This window comes from Fusarium odoratissimum (assembly GCF_000260195.1).
Source record: "Fusarium odoratissimum NRRL 54006 unplaced genomic scaffold supercont1.8, whole genome shotgun sequence".
NCBI lineage: Eukaryota > Fungi > Ascomycota > Sordariomycetes > Hypocreales > Nectriaceae > Fusarium > Fusarium odoratissimum.
This window is the reverse complement of record NW_022158694.1, coordinates 359,928-376,718: the sequence shown is the minus strand read 5'-3', so window position 1 is coordinate 376,718 and position 16,791 is coordinate 359,928. Positions and strand designations below refer to the sequence as shown.

At 49.3% G+C, this 16,791-nt stretch overlaps 6 protein-coding genes across 12 annotated transcripts; 4 read left to right on the top strand and 2 right to left on the bottom strand.

The window, feature by feature from the left end:
* Window positions 1–1,118: 1,118 nt before the first annotated feature.
* FOIG_05925 (uncharacterized protein) lies at window positions 1,119–5,169 on the top strand. The gene is made up of 2 exons (XM_031204837.1): window positions 1,119–2,857; window positions 2,908–5,169. Exons 1-2 carry the CDS (start codon window positions 1,371–1,373, stop codon window positions 3,833–3,835), a joined length of 2,415 nt encoding a protein of 804 aa, XP_031065086.1. The 5' UTR covers window positions 1,119–1,370; the 3' UTR covers window positions 3,836–5,169.
* On the bottom strand, window positions 2,057–5,643 carry FOIG_05924 (uncharacterized protein). The gene is made up of 2 exons (XM_031204836.1): window positions 4,507–5,643; window positions 2,057–4,451 (listed from the first exon to the last, which is right to left on the bottom strand). The coding sequence occupies exons 1-2, from the start codon at window positions 4,915–4,917 to the stop codon at window positions 4,176–4,178; spliced, it is 687 nt and encodes a 228-aa protein (XP_031065085.1). The 5' UTR covers window positions 4,918–5,643; the 3' UTR covers window positions 2,057–4,175.
* A 1,702-nt stretch (window positions 5,644–7,345) lies between these two features.
* Window positions 7,346–9,749, top strand: FOIG_05923 (uncharacterized protein). 2 transcript variants are annotated; one of them, XM_031204835.1, is made up of 3 exons: window positions 7,346–8,386; window positions 8,810–8,981; window positions 9,029–9,749. In XM_031204835.1, the coding sequence occupies exons 1-3, from the start codon at window positions 8,376–8,378 to the stop codon at window positions 9,548–9,550; spliced, it is 705 nt and encodes a 234-aa protein (XP_031065084.1). In that variant the 5' UTR covers window positions 7,346–8,375; the 3' UTR covers window positions 9,551–9,749. The 2 variants fall into 2 exon arrangements, with proteins under 2 accessions (XP_031065084.1, XP_031065083.1); XM_031204834.1 differs by having other exon boundaries at window positions 7,346–8,981.
* A 174-nt stretch (window positions 9,750–9,923) lies between these two features.
* FOIG_05922 (uncharacterized protein) lies at window positions 9,924–11,057 on the top strand. Its single transcript, XM_031204833.1, has 4 exons — window positions 9,924–10,120; window positions 10,248–10,374; window positions 10,485–10,598; window positions 10,689–11,057. The coding sequence occupies exons 1-4, from the start codon at window positions 10,031–10,033 to the stop codon at window positions 10,751–10,753; spliced, it is 396 nt and encodes a 131-aa protein (XP_031065082.1). The 5' UTR covers window positions 9,924–10,030; the 3' UTR covers window positions 10,754–11,057.
* A 1,463-nt stretch (window positions 11,058–12,520) lies between these two features.
* Window positions 12,521–16,678, bottom strand: FOIG_05920 (uncharacterized protein). 6 transcript variants are annotated; one of them, XM_031204830.1, is made up of 5 exons: window positions 16,430–16,678; window positions 15,853–16,378; window positions 13,227–15,801; window positions 12,970–13,125; window positions 12,521–12,913 (listed from the first exon to the last, which is right to left on the bottom strand). In XM_031204830.1, exons 1-3 carry the CDS (start codon window positions 16,516–16,518, stop codon window positions 14,995–14,997), a joined length of 1,422 nt encoding a protein of 473 aa, XP_031065079.1. In that variant the 5' UTR covers window positions 16,519–16,678; the 3' UTR covers window positions 12,521–12,913; window positions 12,970–13,125; window positions 13,227–14,994. The 6 variants fall into 6 exon arrangements, with proteins under 6 accessions (XP_031065079.1, XP_031065077.1, XP_031065078.1 ...); XM_031204828.1 differs by having other exon boundaries at window positions 12,970–15,801; XM_031204829.1 differs by having other exon boundaries at window positions 12,521–13,125.
* Window positions 12,583–16,054, top strand: FOIG_05921 (uncharacterized protein). Its single transcript, XM_031204832.1, has 3 exons — window positions 12,583–13,494; window positions 13,558–14,019; window positions 14,066–16,054. Exons 1-3 carry the CDS (start codon window positions 13,273–13,275, stop codon window positions 14,831–14,833), a joined length of 1,452 nt encoding a protein of 483 aa, XP_031065081.1. The 5' UTR covers window positions 12,583–13,272; the 3' UTR covers window positions 14,834–16,054.
* Window positions 16,679–16,791: the final 113 nt, after the last annotated feature.

Below are 16,791 nucleotides of genomic sequence, written 5' to 3'. Positions count from 1 at the left end.
CAGCGGCAGATGTTGACGGATATGATTTCGGTATTGAACCGATAATAATGAGTGTGCAGTTGGCTTTTGTTAATATGAGCATCTTGAAATTTAGTCATTAGCGAAAACCCTTGAAATGATATGATCTTTTTAGAGGCTCATCATGACACCTGAATCGTATCAAACATCCCAGAGTCATGATAGCATGGCTCTCATCATACTAGATCTATCTGACTTGCTGTGTTTCATGAGACGCAAGTGATCTCAATTGGTCTTGCAAAATAATTTACATTTGATTAAAAGATCTGTTGACTATTCTCGGGGCATGCTGAACCTATGAATGGATATCTTGTTAAGTACCTTAGCATCTAGAATACCCCGCATTGACTTCCCCGATGTTGATCCCGGCACAAAGCCACTAACGTCCTTCTTCTCGTGCTATATTAAATATTGGATATCATGTGAAAAGATATTCCCTCTTCAACTAAAACGATACTTTTGAGCAGCCTTGAGAAGAGGTCATGATGACATACCCTTGCTCATGACCATGGATTTAATACGAACGCGAGAAAGATGTTATGGCCGCTTATGTAGCCCGGCGATTCATATAAGCTAAACAACAAACAAGGATGTTCCCAGCTGATGTTTTGAGCAGTCATGGCGATCCTTGGCCTCAATAGTACTCATGATATCAGTGTGGTAGAGAATACACCGACCGGCATGTATTCAGGAAAGTGTCTACGTAGTATTGGGACGAAATGAGAACTGAGTATTGGCTATAATTTAAATTCATTTGGACTTATTGAATATGGATCTTTCAACCTGTAAAGCCTGAGCTAATGAAATTGCTGCTTGGCTAATCAACGCTGTAAGCGACAGCATCACTCGATCGCGAATCGCCTTTCCAGCTTCAACGGCCGGCGGAGCGGAAAAGGAAAGAAAACAATTGACCGATCATTGTTATTATTACTACACGCAAGCAAATATAGTCTTGTACGACCTGTTTTGCCATCGTGCATCATCATCGTCCACCATCACTGGTGCGATAAGATAGGGCCCGTCACCCGGCCAACGGCCGTTTCCTAATAAACAGTCAACGGCTTGTCTAATAGTGCCTTGGCTCTGGCTACCTAAGCGACCTACTTTCTTGCTAGCTCCAGCTCCAGCTTCAGCTTGTCTTCTCAACTTTACCTTACTTTTATTCTTTCTGCAATGGCGTAGTCCAATTCGCAGTCTTAGTTGGCTTCTTATTCTCAGCAGTTGGCGTGAGACTTAGTTTTGTTCATTACCATTTTTTTAAACATCTTCATTCCTACAGGCATCGCTGTGACGCCCTGGGCGAAAGCTACTTAGCAGCTCTCATACAACCACGGATATCGTTGCTCGACACCATGAATACAAACGACGTAAATAGCTTCGATGCCGGTCGAAGACCACGGCCCAAGTCCTCCATCCTCGAGGGCTTCATGCATCGTCGTCAAGCCTCCACCGATACCCATTCATTCCAGGCCCCTTTCGATGGTCCTGTCTCTCCTATACAGCCCAAGATCATGGCTTTTGAGAACTACTCCAACCCAGGGGCACTGGCGGAGCTACAATACAACCAGCAAGAGTCTTCCGGACGCTTCTCGCGGCGACAGGACCGAGGCCGATCACAGTCCCCGACCAAGAGCAGCTTTGGCAACTTCACCATCATAACAGCACCCGGCAAAGAAGCCAAGGGCTCAAAATCTCGCGATCCCTCTCCCACCAAACCGAAACGGCCAAAGTCAACAACTAACCTTGCTGGTCTGCTCAAGCCCAAGACGCTCCGAAACTTGGGCAGGTTCGGATCCGACGACAATGTCAATTCATCCAAGGACAAGGAAAACAGAACTCCCGAAGAACCGGTAGCAGACCCTGCACCAACACCCATTTATTCTCAGTTTGCCTCTCGACCGAACATCGAACCAGCCCAGAGCACACGCCGTAGTATGGACGAAGCACGGGCACCAAGTGTCCAGGATCTTTATAATGGCAGTCGAGTCGCCGTCAAAGAGCGACCGAAATCATATCATCCCATGCTGGGAAGAATGGAACCACCCCCCTCACCGACCAAGGCACGCACTTCAAACGATTCCCGAAAGGGATCAAAAGACTCGACTGAGGCTAAAAGTAAGAGCGGTCGAGGTAAGGTCTTGAGCGTCTTTACTACATTCAACCACAGCCGATCCAAGTCAACGTCAGTTGTACCTGAGCCGACCGAGGCAGTACTTGACCCTAAGGATATTGACAAACACCTTGAAGCTATGTTGGACCGACGAAACATTCCAGAGAACCAGAGATACAAGATGAGGAACCTGAGCGACACCATCAAGATGGAGTTTATCCGCCAGGACTGGGCCGAATCACAGGCTTCTCGGACAGAGAGATCCTGCTCAACAGATAGCGCCAATAGCGGCCTGGTCATGGAAGCCGGCACACAAAATGAAGAGAAACAGAAGCGATCACGGGGCAAGAGTTTTACTCTCTCACGAGGAAGAAAGGAATCAAAGGAGCCAAGCTCCCCTATCAAAAAGTCAAAGGGCGACGGGACGTTGGGCCGTCATTTCAGAAGCAAGTCCACCGACAGCGTAGTCAGCGAAGGGCCTCCTGGATCAAGCGGCTCCGTTTCCAACTCTGGAATTCTGTCCAAGATTAAGCTCAACCAAGGCCCAGGTGATTACGTGGCGTATCTCAGAAAGGTTCAAAAACCAGAACTTGTCGAGGTCGGCAAAGTTCACAAGCTACGACTGCTTCTCAGGAACGAGACAGTGGCATGGATCGAAGACTTCATCCAGCAAGGCGGTATGAAGGAGATTGTAGGTCTGCTCAACCGCATCATGGAGGTTGAATGGAGGTAAGTCAAATTCAAGACGTGATCCCACAAGCGTGACTGACAATTGATAGGGAGGAACATGAAGATGCACTGCTTCACGAGAATCTTCTCTGTCTAAAGGCACTGTCGACGACAGCTCGCGCCATGCAATATCTTCACACGATCCAGAGCGATCTATTTCCCAAGCTCCTACATATGCTCTTCGACCCAGAGAAGAAGGGTCCCAGCGAGTTCACCACTCGTAACATCATAACATCCGTCTTGTTCACGTATGTTGAGTCTGCTGCACCAGCCGAACGGGTCACACGAGCCCAGAGTATTCTCGCACACCTCAGAGACCCCGAGCCAAAGGAGGATCAGCGCCCATTGCCATTTGTCCTAGAGATGAGGCAAGAAAGGCCATACCGCGTTTGGAACAAGGAGGTTGTTAGCGTCACTAAAGAAGTGTTCTGGATCTTCCTTCACAACGTCAACGTTGTATCCCTTCCTTCGGACCGCCCCTCGACGTGTGACCTTGCCCCTGGTCCGTACAGTTACATGCTTCGACATTTCCCTCAAGAGCGCCCCCCGGTCCCAGCAGCACCATATGTGGGCGGAGTCGAATGGGATGCGACCAACTACCTGGCTTCTCATCTTGATCTCATGAACGCCATCTTGGCCTGCACACCGACACAAGAGGAGCGCAACACTCTTCGCGCACAGTTCCGAATTTCGGGATGGGAGCGATGCCTTGGTGGTAGTCTACGACTCTGTAAAGAGAAGTTCTATGGAAGTGTGCATGACGGGCTTCGGACATGGGTCGGAGCGGCGGCCGAGGATGGTTGGGACGTCAAGGATGTGCGATACGGGCCGCCCCCTGACGCTCGGGCTTCACCAAAGAAAACTGGAGGTGGTCAGAAGAAACCGGTCGAGGCGGCGCCAAAGCTTGAGATGCCGAAGCTCGATTTTGGGTCGGATAAGCCATCCACTCCGAGTAAGGAGAAGGACATGTGGCTGTGATGAAATGGCAAATCTTGAAGTGCCAGCATTTGTTTCTTGCATGTATTTCCTTGTTGGTCTGGAGCCAAGGTTGATTGTTGGTTGTTTGGAAGTCATGGTAGAGATCCTACTTTGATGATGGCATGTTAATGAACTGATGACACAAAAAACTGTATTGTTGACCCATCCGTGCTTCGGGTTACTTGATACAAACTCCTTGTAGATCTCACGTGTTCCCGTGATGTACAGCTTATGTGACGCTCAGGACCAGCCAGCCACCGTACGCTGCGCCCTTGTTTTCTTGGAAACTTTGGTCCAAGGTAGTAGTCTTGTATTCTTTATCCTCTACGACGGGGCTTGTTCAAAGATTGCTTCGATGAAGCTTGAAGGACTCAAAAACCGTTGCACCTTTGAGCACATCTTCCTTAACCTTTTCATCAGCTGCTGTCAGCTTGGGCAGCAATTCGAGGACCTCAGAAACCTTGTTCTGAGGAATGACCACCACCCCGTTGATTGGATCGCTAAATGCAAGGTCGCCAGGAGAGACGAGGGTTCCATCAATGTCGAGAGGTACCTGGATCGCCCAGGGCACGCTCCCTCCACCAACCCCAACGGTGGACAACCCTCGAGCCCAAATCTGCATTGTACCTCCGAGTTCAGCTTGTTCCATGAGCAGGGTAAATGACACTCACCGGTAAGGAAGTACTCTTTAGTTCCGCTATATCTCTGGCTCGCCCAGCTACAACGATGCCCTTGGCTTGGCACACTTTCATGCGAACTGCCATGATCCCACCACAAACAGCATTCTTTTGACCGTCAGGCTGTTTAAGAACCACAATGGTTCCTGGTTCTGTCAGATCGGCCCAATGGGTTCCCTCAGGGATGTTCTTTTGTATTTCTGGGAGATCCTGTCCCTTGGAGGCGAAGAGAACTGTTGAAACTGGAGCAACAGTAACCGATGTTGCATCACCCTCAGGAGAGCTGTATAGGTTCAGATCGGCAACAAAGCCGGCGCCGGGAACCTTTAACTTGAGGAGTGCGTCCGAGATATCACAAGCGGAATACTGCTGCAGCTTTACCAAGTCCTCGGCGTGGTAACTCATGCTGATAGCGTCCGAGGGCAACAAGTTTTTAGCGAATACGGCGAGTCGGTGAGCAAGGTCTATCAAATAGTTGCAGTTTCGAAGATTAAAAGCCTCTTTGACGTTGTAAGTGCGTTATAGCCCCCCGGGTTAGAACTTGCCGGTAATCGCAGGAAGTTCAGGTCGTAGTGGAACTTGGAGCTCCATGACTCCGGAGCCTCCCATCAACCGGGACGTACAGTCCAATCAGAAGCATTACCAGCACATGCTTTGGATGCACGAACTAGGTGGGGGATGGCCAGGGAGAGCTTGACCGAGGCCAATCATTGAACTCGAAGGATCTGGCCCTGGACGGGAATTCAAAGTTGACGAGGAACCGGCGTTTTATTTGCGACTGCAACTGTGAGCTAGCGACAGAGATAGATTAGGAGCTCAAGCGGAGCAACCCTGGCATGACGTCTCTTGTTTACTCTTCTCTCTTTCGGATCCTCTTCTGGACTGTTCGTAGGAAGGTTTTTTTTTCTTTCTCGTTTGTTGGTACATGACGCAAAAGTGACTATCAGTTCCCGTCCTGGTATCAATCAGTCAGTGACGAGACTCAGGGTACCAAAATGTGACGTGTCTTATGAGCAAGGGCCAAGATCAAGATGGTGGTCCAAGCATGGTCTACATATTCTTTATCGCCGCGATAGACGACCAGCTCCCTTCGGGCAACGAGTCATGGCGAGGCATGATAATGTTTCGGGGAGGCTGGCGCTGCAGAGTAGATTTTGTGGTGAAGCTGGTTCTTATGGTGAGCAATAGGTGGGGTTCACCAGATATCAACGGAAATTCCGAAGATGCAAAAGAATAATCAAAATCGATATACTACGTAGCAACCGGCCGAAAAGACTTAAGGAGAGGCTTGCAATTTCCTAACGTGACAAGCCGTAATTTCAAGCAATAAAGCGAACACCTCCATTCCTGTTACAACATGGAATAGATGCTGTCAAAAGTAGATGCTACGCTAGCTAAGTCTCTGGGCTAGATAGCTCAACCCGTCCGTTCTATCAACTCAACCCCAGACACACGGACATTCCAAGGGTCCGTTTAAATCGTGACATGTGCTTCAAGGCTGTTGATGACAGCTTTGCTCAACTGGGCTCAAACTGCTCGTTCAGAGAATGGAACAGAGACACATGAGCAACGAGACAGCTTCTTATGCTAAGATCAGCTGTTCTTGACTGCTTCTAGACTTACTACGCAGGATAATCTATGAAACGGAACCGGATAACAGAAAGTCATTGGGTCGGAAGCCTTGTTAGTTGCACTGCTGAGCCTTTCTTTGGCATGAATAAGAGTATATGTGCTGGCCATGTCCTCCACATAAGATCCTCGAAACAGATCCAGACCGTTAATTGGTGTTGACATCTGCAACGAGAGGGGTTCATGAGTGATTTCAACCAAACTATCCCTGCCCTATAAACCAGAACAACCACGAATGAGTGCACCAACTGCTGAGAAATGCAGCTAAAAGATGCATACCATCATGGCTATACCTGGCGTGTGAGGGGAACACTTGGTGCCCCTCCCCATCATCATCATCATGATTCGTGGCCGGGACACTTGATCATGTCGAATTGGGCGAGGAGCCATGCGCCTCCACATCAATCACCGTCAACCGTCTCATTAGATTGACACGGCTGGGATGATGTTGGCTTGGTGGATGCTGTTCTGGGGCCGGGCAGAGATGGGTCCCAGTTGTTGCTACCTAGCATTCGCTAACGGGGCAAGCATGTCGGGTGATGGAACTGACGTTGTGACATCCCACATGGAGGGAATTACTCTCTATGGATTTAGATTTTGGCTATGGTAAAAGGATGACCTGAGAAGCATGGAATGCTCTGTTTGTAATCGAGGCACAGCATATAACCTTGCCTGTAACCTAGCTTGGCATTGAGAGGAGACACCAGATGATCGACTTGAGCTGCCAGATCTTGGCTGATAGTGATAGCTGATAGTGGAGGGCAACGATATGGGAGGGGGAAGACGATCCTGAGAATTGACTTGTTCAGGGTTGCGGCGGACACAACTTTCTCAGCAGGGGTCAAAGAAGCTCAACGTCAGGGGTCCATGAAAGAAAAGAAAATTAGATGGAACATCAGGTTACAGAAAAAGCCGTTTGCTGGTTGTGACGGGACGTTACCTACTAGCTAGAGGCCGTGCCAGGATGTTTCCCAGGGCAGTGGTAGACTGGTAGTTTGTTCTGGTGATTGTCAGCTCTGACACAACAAGGGAAGCTTCAGTTCAATAAGAAGAAGCACGTGGTGGATTGTTTCAACCTTAACAGACCCAGCCATGGGACATGGGAAGTCGATGCATTGCGATGTAGTTTGGCCAATCACCATCTCTGAACGTCACCTAGAGGATAGTTCCAAGGTAACCTCAGCTCACCTAATTAACGTGAACAGGCAGTTCTTGGACCAGATCATCCGCGCGGCTCGGCCCAAGAAAAAACGATCCGCAGCGCCCAACTTTCACATCTCCAAGTCCAACCTAAACTAATCCACTGAAACTTTGGCCTGGGTTAGCAATTCCTTCACACCTCATCCACCACCGAAGCTGCCCGTCTGTGGTATTGTAGTAGAGTGCCTCACAACTTCAGGACTAGCCTTATTTGCTTTGCCCATTCGGTATTCATTCTTCCTCCAATATCACACCATCACGCATCACACATCAATCACATCGTTCTCTTTCCTGTGACCTTGACCCAACGTCCACAAATCAAATCTATCATCGCCCGCAAATTCGATCAAATCGCCGCCTCCTCCCCCACCTCATTACGGCACCGCTTCCAGCCACCAGCCACCTGCTCTGTTTTGTTCTGTTCTGCACTCTCTGAACTGCTCTGCCAAGTCAGCCAGATAGTCAGTCAGCCAGCGTCAGGTCAGCCTAGTAGCTCAGTTCAGTCAAGCTTTTGTTCGGGCTGTCCCTGTGCCTCCTCTGTCTGTCTCTGTTTCTTCGCCTCTTTACAGTATCCTTAATCCATTCCTTGGCTTGGCTTGGTCGCTTGCTTCCTTAGCTTGGGATCTCCTACCGCTGCAGCATCTCTTGTCTCGTCCCCTAGTCGATCCTGTCCCTTGGCCTCGGGTCATCTTGATCCTATTCGACGACCCTGACAATCATCCTCGGCTGGCTTGGAACTTTGGCTTCTCCTCCTCTACCTACGGATACCCTTAGGCCTTAGCACAAAGTCGCTCGTCCGCTCGCTCGCTCGCAAAACGGAACAGACTCCAAAACGACCCACACCCCACTACAGCACCACCAGGCCCCAAGGACCCAAGGCAAGACAAGGCCAAAGGCCAACCCGGCCGCAGCCCAGAGCCACCCGCTCCAAGATCTCGGAGCTACTAAAGTTGCCTGCACGTCCTGAACCTGCCGGTACGGAGCCTGGAGCCATTTGCCCACGAGCTAGGGTCGCTTGAACCCTGTACGAGACAATGTCGATAAAGTAAGCCTCTTTCGCGAACCTCTTTCTTGAATCTCTTTCTCTGAGCTTTCCATCTTTCCCGTCCCGTCTTGTCAACCTTAGCCTTGCCCTCTTGGTCACTGGTTTAGTCCTGCACTGAGTCTTCAGAGATTGTCGCTCCCGTGGTATCCTGTCCTGTCTTGTGCCCATACCATACCCATCTTCGCATTCCCGTCCCTCTCTCCGTTTCCGTTTCTTGCCTCCGTCACCTTCCCGTCTCCCTCTGCCGTCTTCTCCGCCCCGTACCCTCCGGTCACGGCGGCCACGGCTCAGTCCGTCCGTTGACTGCCCCGCCACCTTCGGCCCATGGAGTCATGGACCCCGCCCTATAATGGACAATCCTCATGACTATCTTATTACAAGCCGTCCTCCTTCGCGGCCCGTCGATCCTGACAATGCCGATAGCTGGGTTATGCTCAATCAGGGCGGCTTCGTCAAGCTTGGCAATGAACGCATCTTGATGAAGCTCGAATCGAGAATCTCATGCGACCTGTCTGTGCCCCAGGAGCTGAGAGCACGATGTGCCTCGTTTCAACGGAAAAGTGATAAAGGCACCCTCTTCCTGACCAACAAGAGAGTAAGTTGATAGCAAATCTATCTCGAGACTCTCTACTGACGCTTCAGATCGTGTATCTTCCTTTAAAACCCACTCAAGAACCAAAGTTTGAATCCTTCAGTGCCCCAATCCTGAAGTTTCAAGATTCCACCACTTCATCATCTATGTGGTGGGGATGGGTGTGGAAATCAGATTGTATTCCTGTATCCGGTGGTGGCATTCCTCCAGATATTCCTCGGCTTGAGGTCAAGTTCACGTTTTCAGATGGAGGCATGATGGATTTCAACGAAGCCTATATAAGGCTGCGGGAGCGACTTTACCAGTATCAAGAGATGCGCCGGGAGATGGGCCCCGGTGCTGATGTCCCTGATGAGCCTCTTCCAGCATATGAAGCTCCTTCTGCCCAGCCAGCTCCTACAACGAGTTCGACAGATGTGCGCCCTAATCGCTCAGAGAGCGCTGCCAGTCGGAGGGCACCAGATGAACCACCACCAGATTATGACGAGGCTCAGGCGCAGCAGTTGAATATTCGGTTGGAGGACCACATTCGAGGTGAAATTGATAGGGGAGCATACGAAAATGATGATTAACGGCCGCGTTGGACCACACCAATGGCTGTGGTTGTGTTACAGATACCAAGATTTGAGCACTGCATTCATGAACTCATTATACTACCTCTTACTTTTTTCCGGGTTTTCATATTCAAAGGGATCTGCTAGAATCATGATATTGCGAAATATTAAAATTTCCAGCCGCTTCTGAATCTGATAATAGAACGTGACAACCTTTCGGTGAATATTCGAGAATCTGTAGCTATCAACTCTAGCTTCAACCAGATTGTACAGGTTTTGCGGCTGAAGGCCGGGTATATCGGTTCGGGAGACTGGAAGGACATACACGTGACCCTTATTACTAAGTCGGCTCACCAATCAAAATGCCTCTATTATCAGTTTTAATTCATGACCTTGGCTGAGAGCAGTTCCGACCTCTTCCGCTCTGAACGACGAATTGACGAACGACACCTCAATTGAAACCACCATTCGCCATTGTGAATTCTTCCGCCTGTCGCAATGGGTATCTGGGACGCCTTTACCGATATTGTCGAGGCTGTGACGCCATGGAGCGTTGTTGAGGCCGAGGCGCCTGCTGAGGAGCCTCAGGTACGGGATTTTTCCAGCAAGGCATTATGTGTCATCGATCTTGTCATTGTTTGATTACAACGGGACTTCGTCGAGAGCGCATCTAAGACCTTGTGTAAATAGGTGATCAAGTACTGACAAGGAACAGGAGGAGACCGAGCCCAAGAACGAGTCCAAGGACGAGCCCGAGGAAGAGGCTGAGGAGGAGGAAGAGGAGGACGAGGACGAGGATGACGAGGAGGAGCTCGTCGACCCCAAGGAGACACTGGAGGAAGGTTCGTCAATTCCTTACGCCAATCTTCGGTCCAGAACGTCATGAGTGATTTCACAATCGCTTCACACCTGGGCGCGATATAACCCGCAATACATACTAACGCATCAACAGAGTGCAAGAACTCTCCCCAATGTGCCCCCGCCAAGCACCACTTCGATGAGTGCGTCGAGCGCGTTCAACAGCAGGAGAGCGAGGGTGGCGCTAAGGAGGACTGCGTCGAGGAATGTATGTCTACCGGCCCAAACTGCGTCATGGGACCCGAGGACCCCGAACATCCCACCTACTATACCATATGCTAACCAGCATCTAATCTAGTCTTCCACCTTGCCCACTGTGCGACCGCCTGCGCCGCTCCCAAGCTCTGGACTCAGCTCAAATAAAGTATCAATATCACTGGGTTGTCGGTTCCCACCACGACGGAATGGCTACATATTCGTCGAAAAGATGCCTAGAGCCGGAACGAAGCAAGCCTGCTCTCTAATGAGGGCTATCTCCTTGTACGATTGCTCGTCAGTTGGGTGTCAAGTCGTCCAGAGGTTTATCTGATTGCGGCTCTCTGTACCATACGCTCAAACGCCTGAATAGATTTCTTGCACACTATACCTAGACCATTGATTGACTTTTGCACCTACTTGACTCAACAAAAATTGTGCATGTTCAACTACCAGAGCTGATTATCATTTACAGAGGTCGACGTCGCACAGCAGCTGATCTGACAACGAAGCCGGACTAGTTTGTCACCATGTTTGGCTTAAGTGCTAGCCATTGTCCTGTCTGGTGAAAGGCATCAGAGATCTGTTTGTTAGGCCAAATTCTCTCTGATATGCCGGAGAGCCTTGCCGTGACGATGTATGCGTGTGTTCCTGTCGTGAAAATAGCCTTGGAAGATTCTCGTTGGCATAAACCCCAAATCTTCTGTGGAAAGAAAAGATAGGTAGTGATTACTACCCACTTTGAGGATGTTATCTAAACATTATGCCTACAATAGACCGGTGCTACTATAAATAATATCCGATATATTTCTCTCGCCATGGCAAAGACTATTGACTATTTAGATAATGCATGGGTATATTGTAATGCCAAACCTTCTATCACCCCTCACTTTTATTTCTTCCTTTGCTAAATAGTACATGTGACACCTCGGTGCGATCAGAACGAAAAAGAATAGATTGGTGGGATATCGGAACACGGCACAGTTAGAGTGACACATTTTGGCTCATCGTTTTGAGCGTTGTAGGCATTAGAGTGTGCTAGGAACAGGGTCCTGGAACAAAGTTGGAGGTATTGGAGACCCCGCCTCGTTTAGTGGCCTACAAGAAAGTTCTTCTAATTCTAAGCGTTGACAACAGTTTCTGGGCTTCGTGATAATAATCAGATCATTTGTTTAAGTCGTAAATCATGAGAACTTCGATTTCCTACCACCGGCCAATATCAATCTTCTGACATTTAGGGTCAATAAAGGTTAGAAGAAATATACTAAAACCTGGGGAAGTTAGATATAAACTTCTTCTTAATTGACTTTCGTTAAGATCTTCAAAAGCCAATACCAATCCCTTGTAGCAACGCCGCAGACATACAGAACTCGGTTAAAAGTAATAACGTTCGGTTGGCTTGATTAGTTAGGGTGCATGTTGTGGTTGCATTGGAACTTTACCTGATCCTGGATCTTGGATCCTATTTACGCTCGCTTTGAGATTCCTTGTTTGGATGGTTTCGAGATGGCGATACGAGGTTGAATATAGATGCATAAAATTGAATAGTCTCTGTGTTTTGTTAGACCACAGGAAGCATGCTGTGCACGTCAAAGCTTCCGTCTCATACAAAACTTGCATCAATAGTCTCTAGATATGAACACTAAAAGGAGATATTGCCTCTTTACAGATAGATCACCAACATGAGTAAAGGTGGTACCGGCCTGTGCTATATCAAGTTAGTAAATAATCTACGCTCGGTTGGTTGAAGTTTGAGATGGATGTTGCAGCAAGGGCGTTTCTGATCCTGAACTGTAGAGCCTGTAGCGACCTATCAGAAGGCCTAGCTTTAAGCCGTTAGCGTTAGCGTCGCGTGCTGTCCTCGATGCAGATGTCTGTGAAGTACTGAAGGTGCAGGTATGGTAGGCAGGTGATGGCAAAGGTGCCACACGGACTTCCTCTTGTGGATGGCAAGATTCCGGTTGACGGCAATGGCAGTTGGCTTCAGCGTCCTCCTTCCAAGGTAGATTAGATTCAATTAAACCGTTTCCCCCCTCTCCCAGATCAAATAAGATCTTTATCTCTTCATTGCTCGTCCACCACTTGTCGCCCAATTACTCAACAGCTACAATGCATCTATAAGCCCGCTAGGATTGCCAAGCTGAAACCCTCCCACAATCCGCGATCGACCCATCAATCAAAATACCCCTAAAGTCTGGCCGAGGCGAGGATCCCAGTAAACGTCGAGTAATAAGTTCAAGGTTGAACCAACAATCCGAGGACTCGATCAGAGGAGAGCGACATCACAGTGAGGCGACTTTGAATCAAGTGAGGTGATAAACACCATCGCTGGGGGTGTTGTCAATTCTCCGTCTGAACTCCTTTTCTTCAATATCTTTGCCTACATTTCTATCAGTGCTGAATCACGCTCTCCTCTTGCATGTATCGACCACCACAGTCGGACAGTGCATAAGGACGTCCTTGCTCGCTGGACCTCTTCTTGAAACCGATACTGGCACTGGCACTGACTGACACTGCCGTTGCTCGGTGTATCCCTGTCCCTGTCACGCATCATCGTTTCAACATCGCAAATCGAAAGAAACGTATTCTCCCCATTTCAACCTCTCAACTCCACCCTCAGGTCTTGATAGAAATCACTTACGCAAGAATCCAAGTGATCACGACAACTCCCTGGTCCATTCAGCATCATGAGTAGCGACGGTGTTGGTGGCCGCTTCTGGCGCAAGCAGAAGCTCGGCTCAAGGGACTTCACTCTTCAAGAGCGCAGAGCAACAGGTGAGGGCGAAGGAGATGTTGAGGCCGAGGAGGGTAGCATTCGCCAAGGAGTATCGACAGAGTATCGCACTTACAAACGACGTTGGTTTGGTCTCGCTCAGCTTACGCTGATGAATATTATTGTGTCGTGGGATGTAAGTTTAGAGTTCCCACGCCACCAATCGAATAAGATGCATATGCTGACAGAAGAACGATAGTGGATGACCTTTGCACCAGTAGCATCACAGGCTGCCGAGTACTATGATGTACGCGAATCTACCATCAACTGGATCAGCACTGCATTCTTCCTTGCATTTGTGGCTGTCTTTCCCATCAGTATTGCCATCCTCCATCGGGGTCCGAAGCTGGCCTTCATGACAGCCGCCGTTCTCATTCTCATTGGCAATTGGATTCGTTACGCTGGTTCTACCAAGGCTAGTGGTGGAAATATTGCCTATGCCATGGCTGGAGAGATCATCATTGGATTTGCCCAACCTTTTATTCTTGCAGCACCAACTCGATACTCGGACTTGTGGTTCACTAACCGTGGACGTGTCGCCGCAACAGCTCTGACAAGTCTGGCCAACCCGTTTGGTGCAGCATTTGGACAACTAATTACACCACTCATGGTTAAGAAATCTGGCGATGTGTCAAATATGGTCCTATACATCTCCATCATTGTAAGTGCCCTTCCAATTTCTGGTTTTCCATAGCTAACGGTTCTAGTCAACGGTTTGTGCCGTGCCTGCGTTCGCCGTTCCAGCCAAACCTCCTTCGCCAGTTGGTCCAGCAGCTGAGACCCCTAAACTCAGTCTCCGTGAATCCTTTGGGGTTTTGAGTCGTTCTCTCGAGATCTGGCTGATCCTTGTTCCCTTCTCCATATACGTCGGTTTCTTCAACTCGATCTCTTCACTTCTCAATCAGATCTTCTCGCCATATGGCTTTTCTGACGATGAAGCTGGTATCGGCGGTGCCGTCCTTATCGTTGTTGGACTCATCGCCTCCGCTATCTCGTCACCCATTATCGATCGCACGAAGAGTTTCCTCCTAACTCTCAAGATTCTTGTCCCCCTCGTTGGCGTCAGTTACCTGGTTTTTGTCTGGATGCCTGAAACGAGGGATATTGCTGGTCCCTACGTAGTCCTCGCCATTCTGGGTGCCTCCTCCTTTTCGTTGGTTCCTATCGCACTCGAATTTCTCATCGAACTCAGCCACCCACTCAGCCCCGAAATCACTTCAACTTTGGCGTGGGCTGGTGGCCAGCTATTCGGCGCTATCTTCATCATCGTTAGCGATGCGCTCGTGGCAGATAAGGATGCGAACCCTCCGAAGAACATGAAGAATGCCCTGATCTTCCAAGCAGTTGTGGCTCTTGCCGTAGTGCCCCTCCCTTTGTGCCTGGGGCTTTTTGGCCGGAAAGAAAAGACTATGCTTCGACGTGTTCGCTCAGATGAACAAAACCGGTCGGACACGACTGTAACGACTAACGCATGATTGGATTTCGAACTGAATGCAACAGGGGCCTGACGTATGGTTTCCCAAGCTATGACATTGGGAGCTATTAATATTACTGTCATTGTCGCAATATACCCATTTCCTTTTTAGTTAAACGCCGATTGGATCCTTTAACCACGATGGGATTTTGTCCTCTATGCCTATTTAACCCCAAGAATGGTTTCCCACTCGTATCGCATGTTCTCCATCTTTTTCCAGCATTCGGCGCCCAGTTCCTCGAATCTCATGATATCTTCCTTGTTCACGTCTTTAGCGCCTCTCTTTCGCCCGATGGTCTTCTTAAAAACACCAACAGCAGTGTCCGCCTCGAGCGCCGCCGCATCCTCGACCTTGCCCTCCCAACCCCAGCCTTCAACTTCTGTCTTCTTAACTTCGACCTGCATGTGACGGTTCGAGCTGCTCCCCCACTTGATGCGCTCGGCACCTAGTTCATCAAGCGCAGATTGCTCTTGGAGCGCAATCCAAACAGGGGATTTGGCACCGGTATAGCTGTCTGTGTTGTGCCAGGGCGAGCCAATCCAGCGACTGATCAGAAGAGCAAGTTCATATGCCCACATGAGAAACCAGGGAACTGGGAATAGGGTGCTGGCAACAATACCCGGATGGGTGAGATACATGCGCGGTCGAATGGGTTTATCGCGGGCCTCATTGGGGTCGTCGGGAGTGAAGAAGCGGCTGGAAGATGGCATGGCGGCAGGAAGAGTTGCAGTAAGGGAGAGGATATCGGTGACCCGTTTGGCGGATTCGTACGGGCCTTTGCCATTGAAGCACTGGAAGTCGGACATATCGAGAACATTATCGATGGCCTCAAGGCTGCTGGACCAGACAAGACGGCCGGGTGTTTCGGTTTCGGATCGCCGACTAAGTAGTGGAAGGAGTTCATGGGCCAATATGTAATGACCAAAAACACACGCTGTAAAGACCTCGCCGAGTAAAGGTTCCTTAGGCTGCATTCAGTCAATCGGTGAAATCCTTGAGATGCTGAGACTCCGACTCACATAGTTGTAGCTGCGCTTTTCGTTCAATAGAGCGGTAGGGAGGGCCATCTTGAAGTTTGGCCAAGTAACAGACTGCACCAACCCCTGGGTCAAGATAGTCCATACAGCTTTGGGATAATTGACCCCTGACCATCCACCGTACGCAGCATTGAATACTACAGTATCCAGCCTGGGAATGCGTACATTTCGTAGATACTCGCCCTGCAGCCCCTCAGGATTGCTCACCGGGCCTCGTAACAAAGCATTTGCGAAAGAATACACTCCGCGCAAGTCACAAAGGTCAAGCTGCAAGCTCAAAACATGGACTCGTGCAACGGTGTCTTCCCAGCGATATGAACTGCCGAACCGTGAACGTAGTGCTGTAGAAGATTGGGCGGCTTTTTTGGCGTAGTCGCGAAGGGTTTGGATCGTTTGTAAGGACTTGGACTTGGATCGTGTGGTGGGGATGAGGATGAGGTGGGAGCGCAAAGATCGTGTAGCAAGGAATTCGTCAATCAGTCGTTCTCCAATACTGAGACCGATACCACTTGAGTTGTATTAGCTGTCGTTCCCTATAGCCTGGAGTAATTGAGCAAACCTATTGGCACCTGTGATCAGAACAAAAAGTTGCTCCTGACCTGAGACTCCCTCCCAGGGGACTGTCGCTGGCGACAATTGTGAACCCATCTACGTAGAATACAGCTCAATTCTTGGAATATAGCATTCGCGGTGGGCAAAGTCAATCCTGCGAATATTATCACAATGCGATACAGAGTTAAGGGCGGTGTGTTAGACATTAAGATGTTAGGTATGGTGTTGCGTTGGGTGGAAAGACGTTCACGTGATAACTTATATTTAATTTCCATGCTGTATGCAGTCTACTTTGAGCATGGCAGCTCTATCCGAAAACGAATAAGAGACTACAGTACATCACTGCATCCTCACAATACGTCCAGTTAG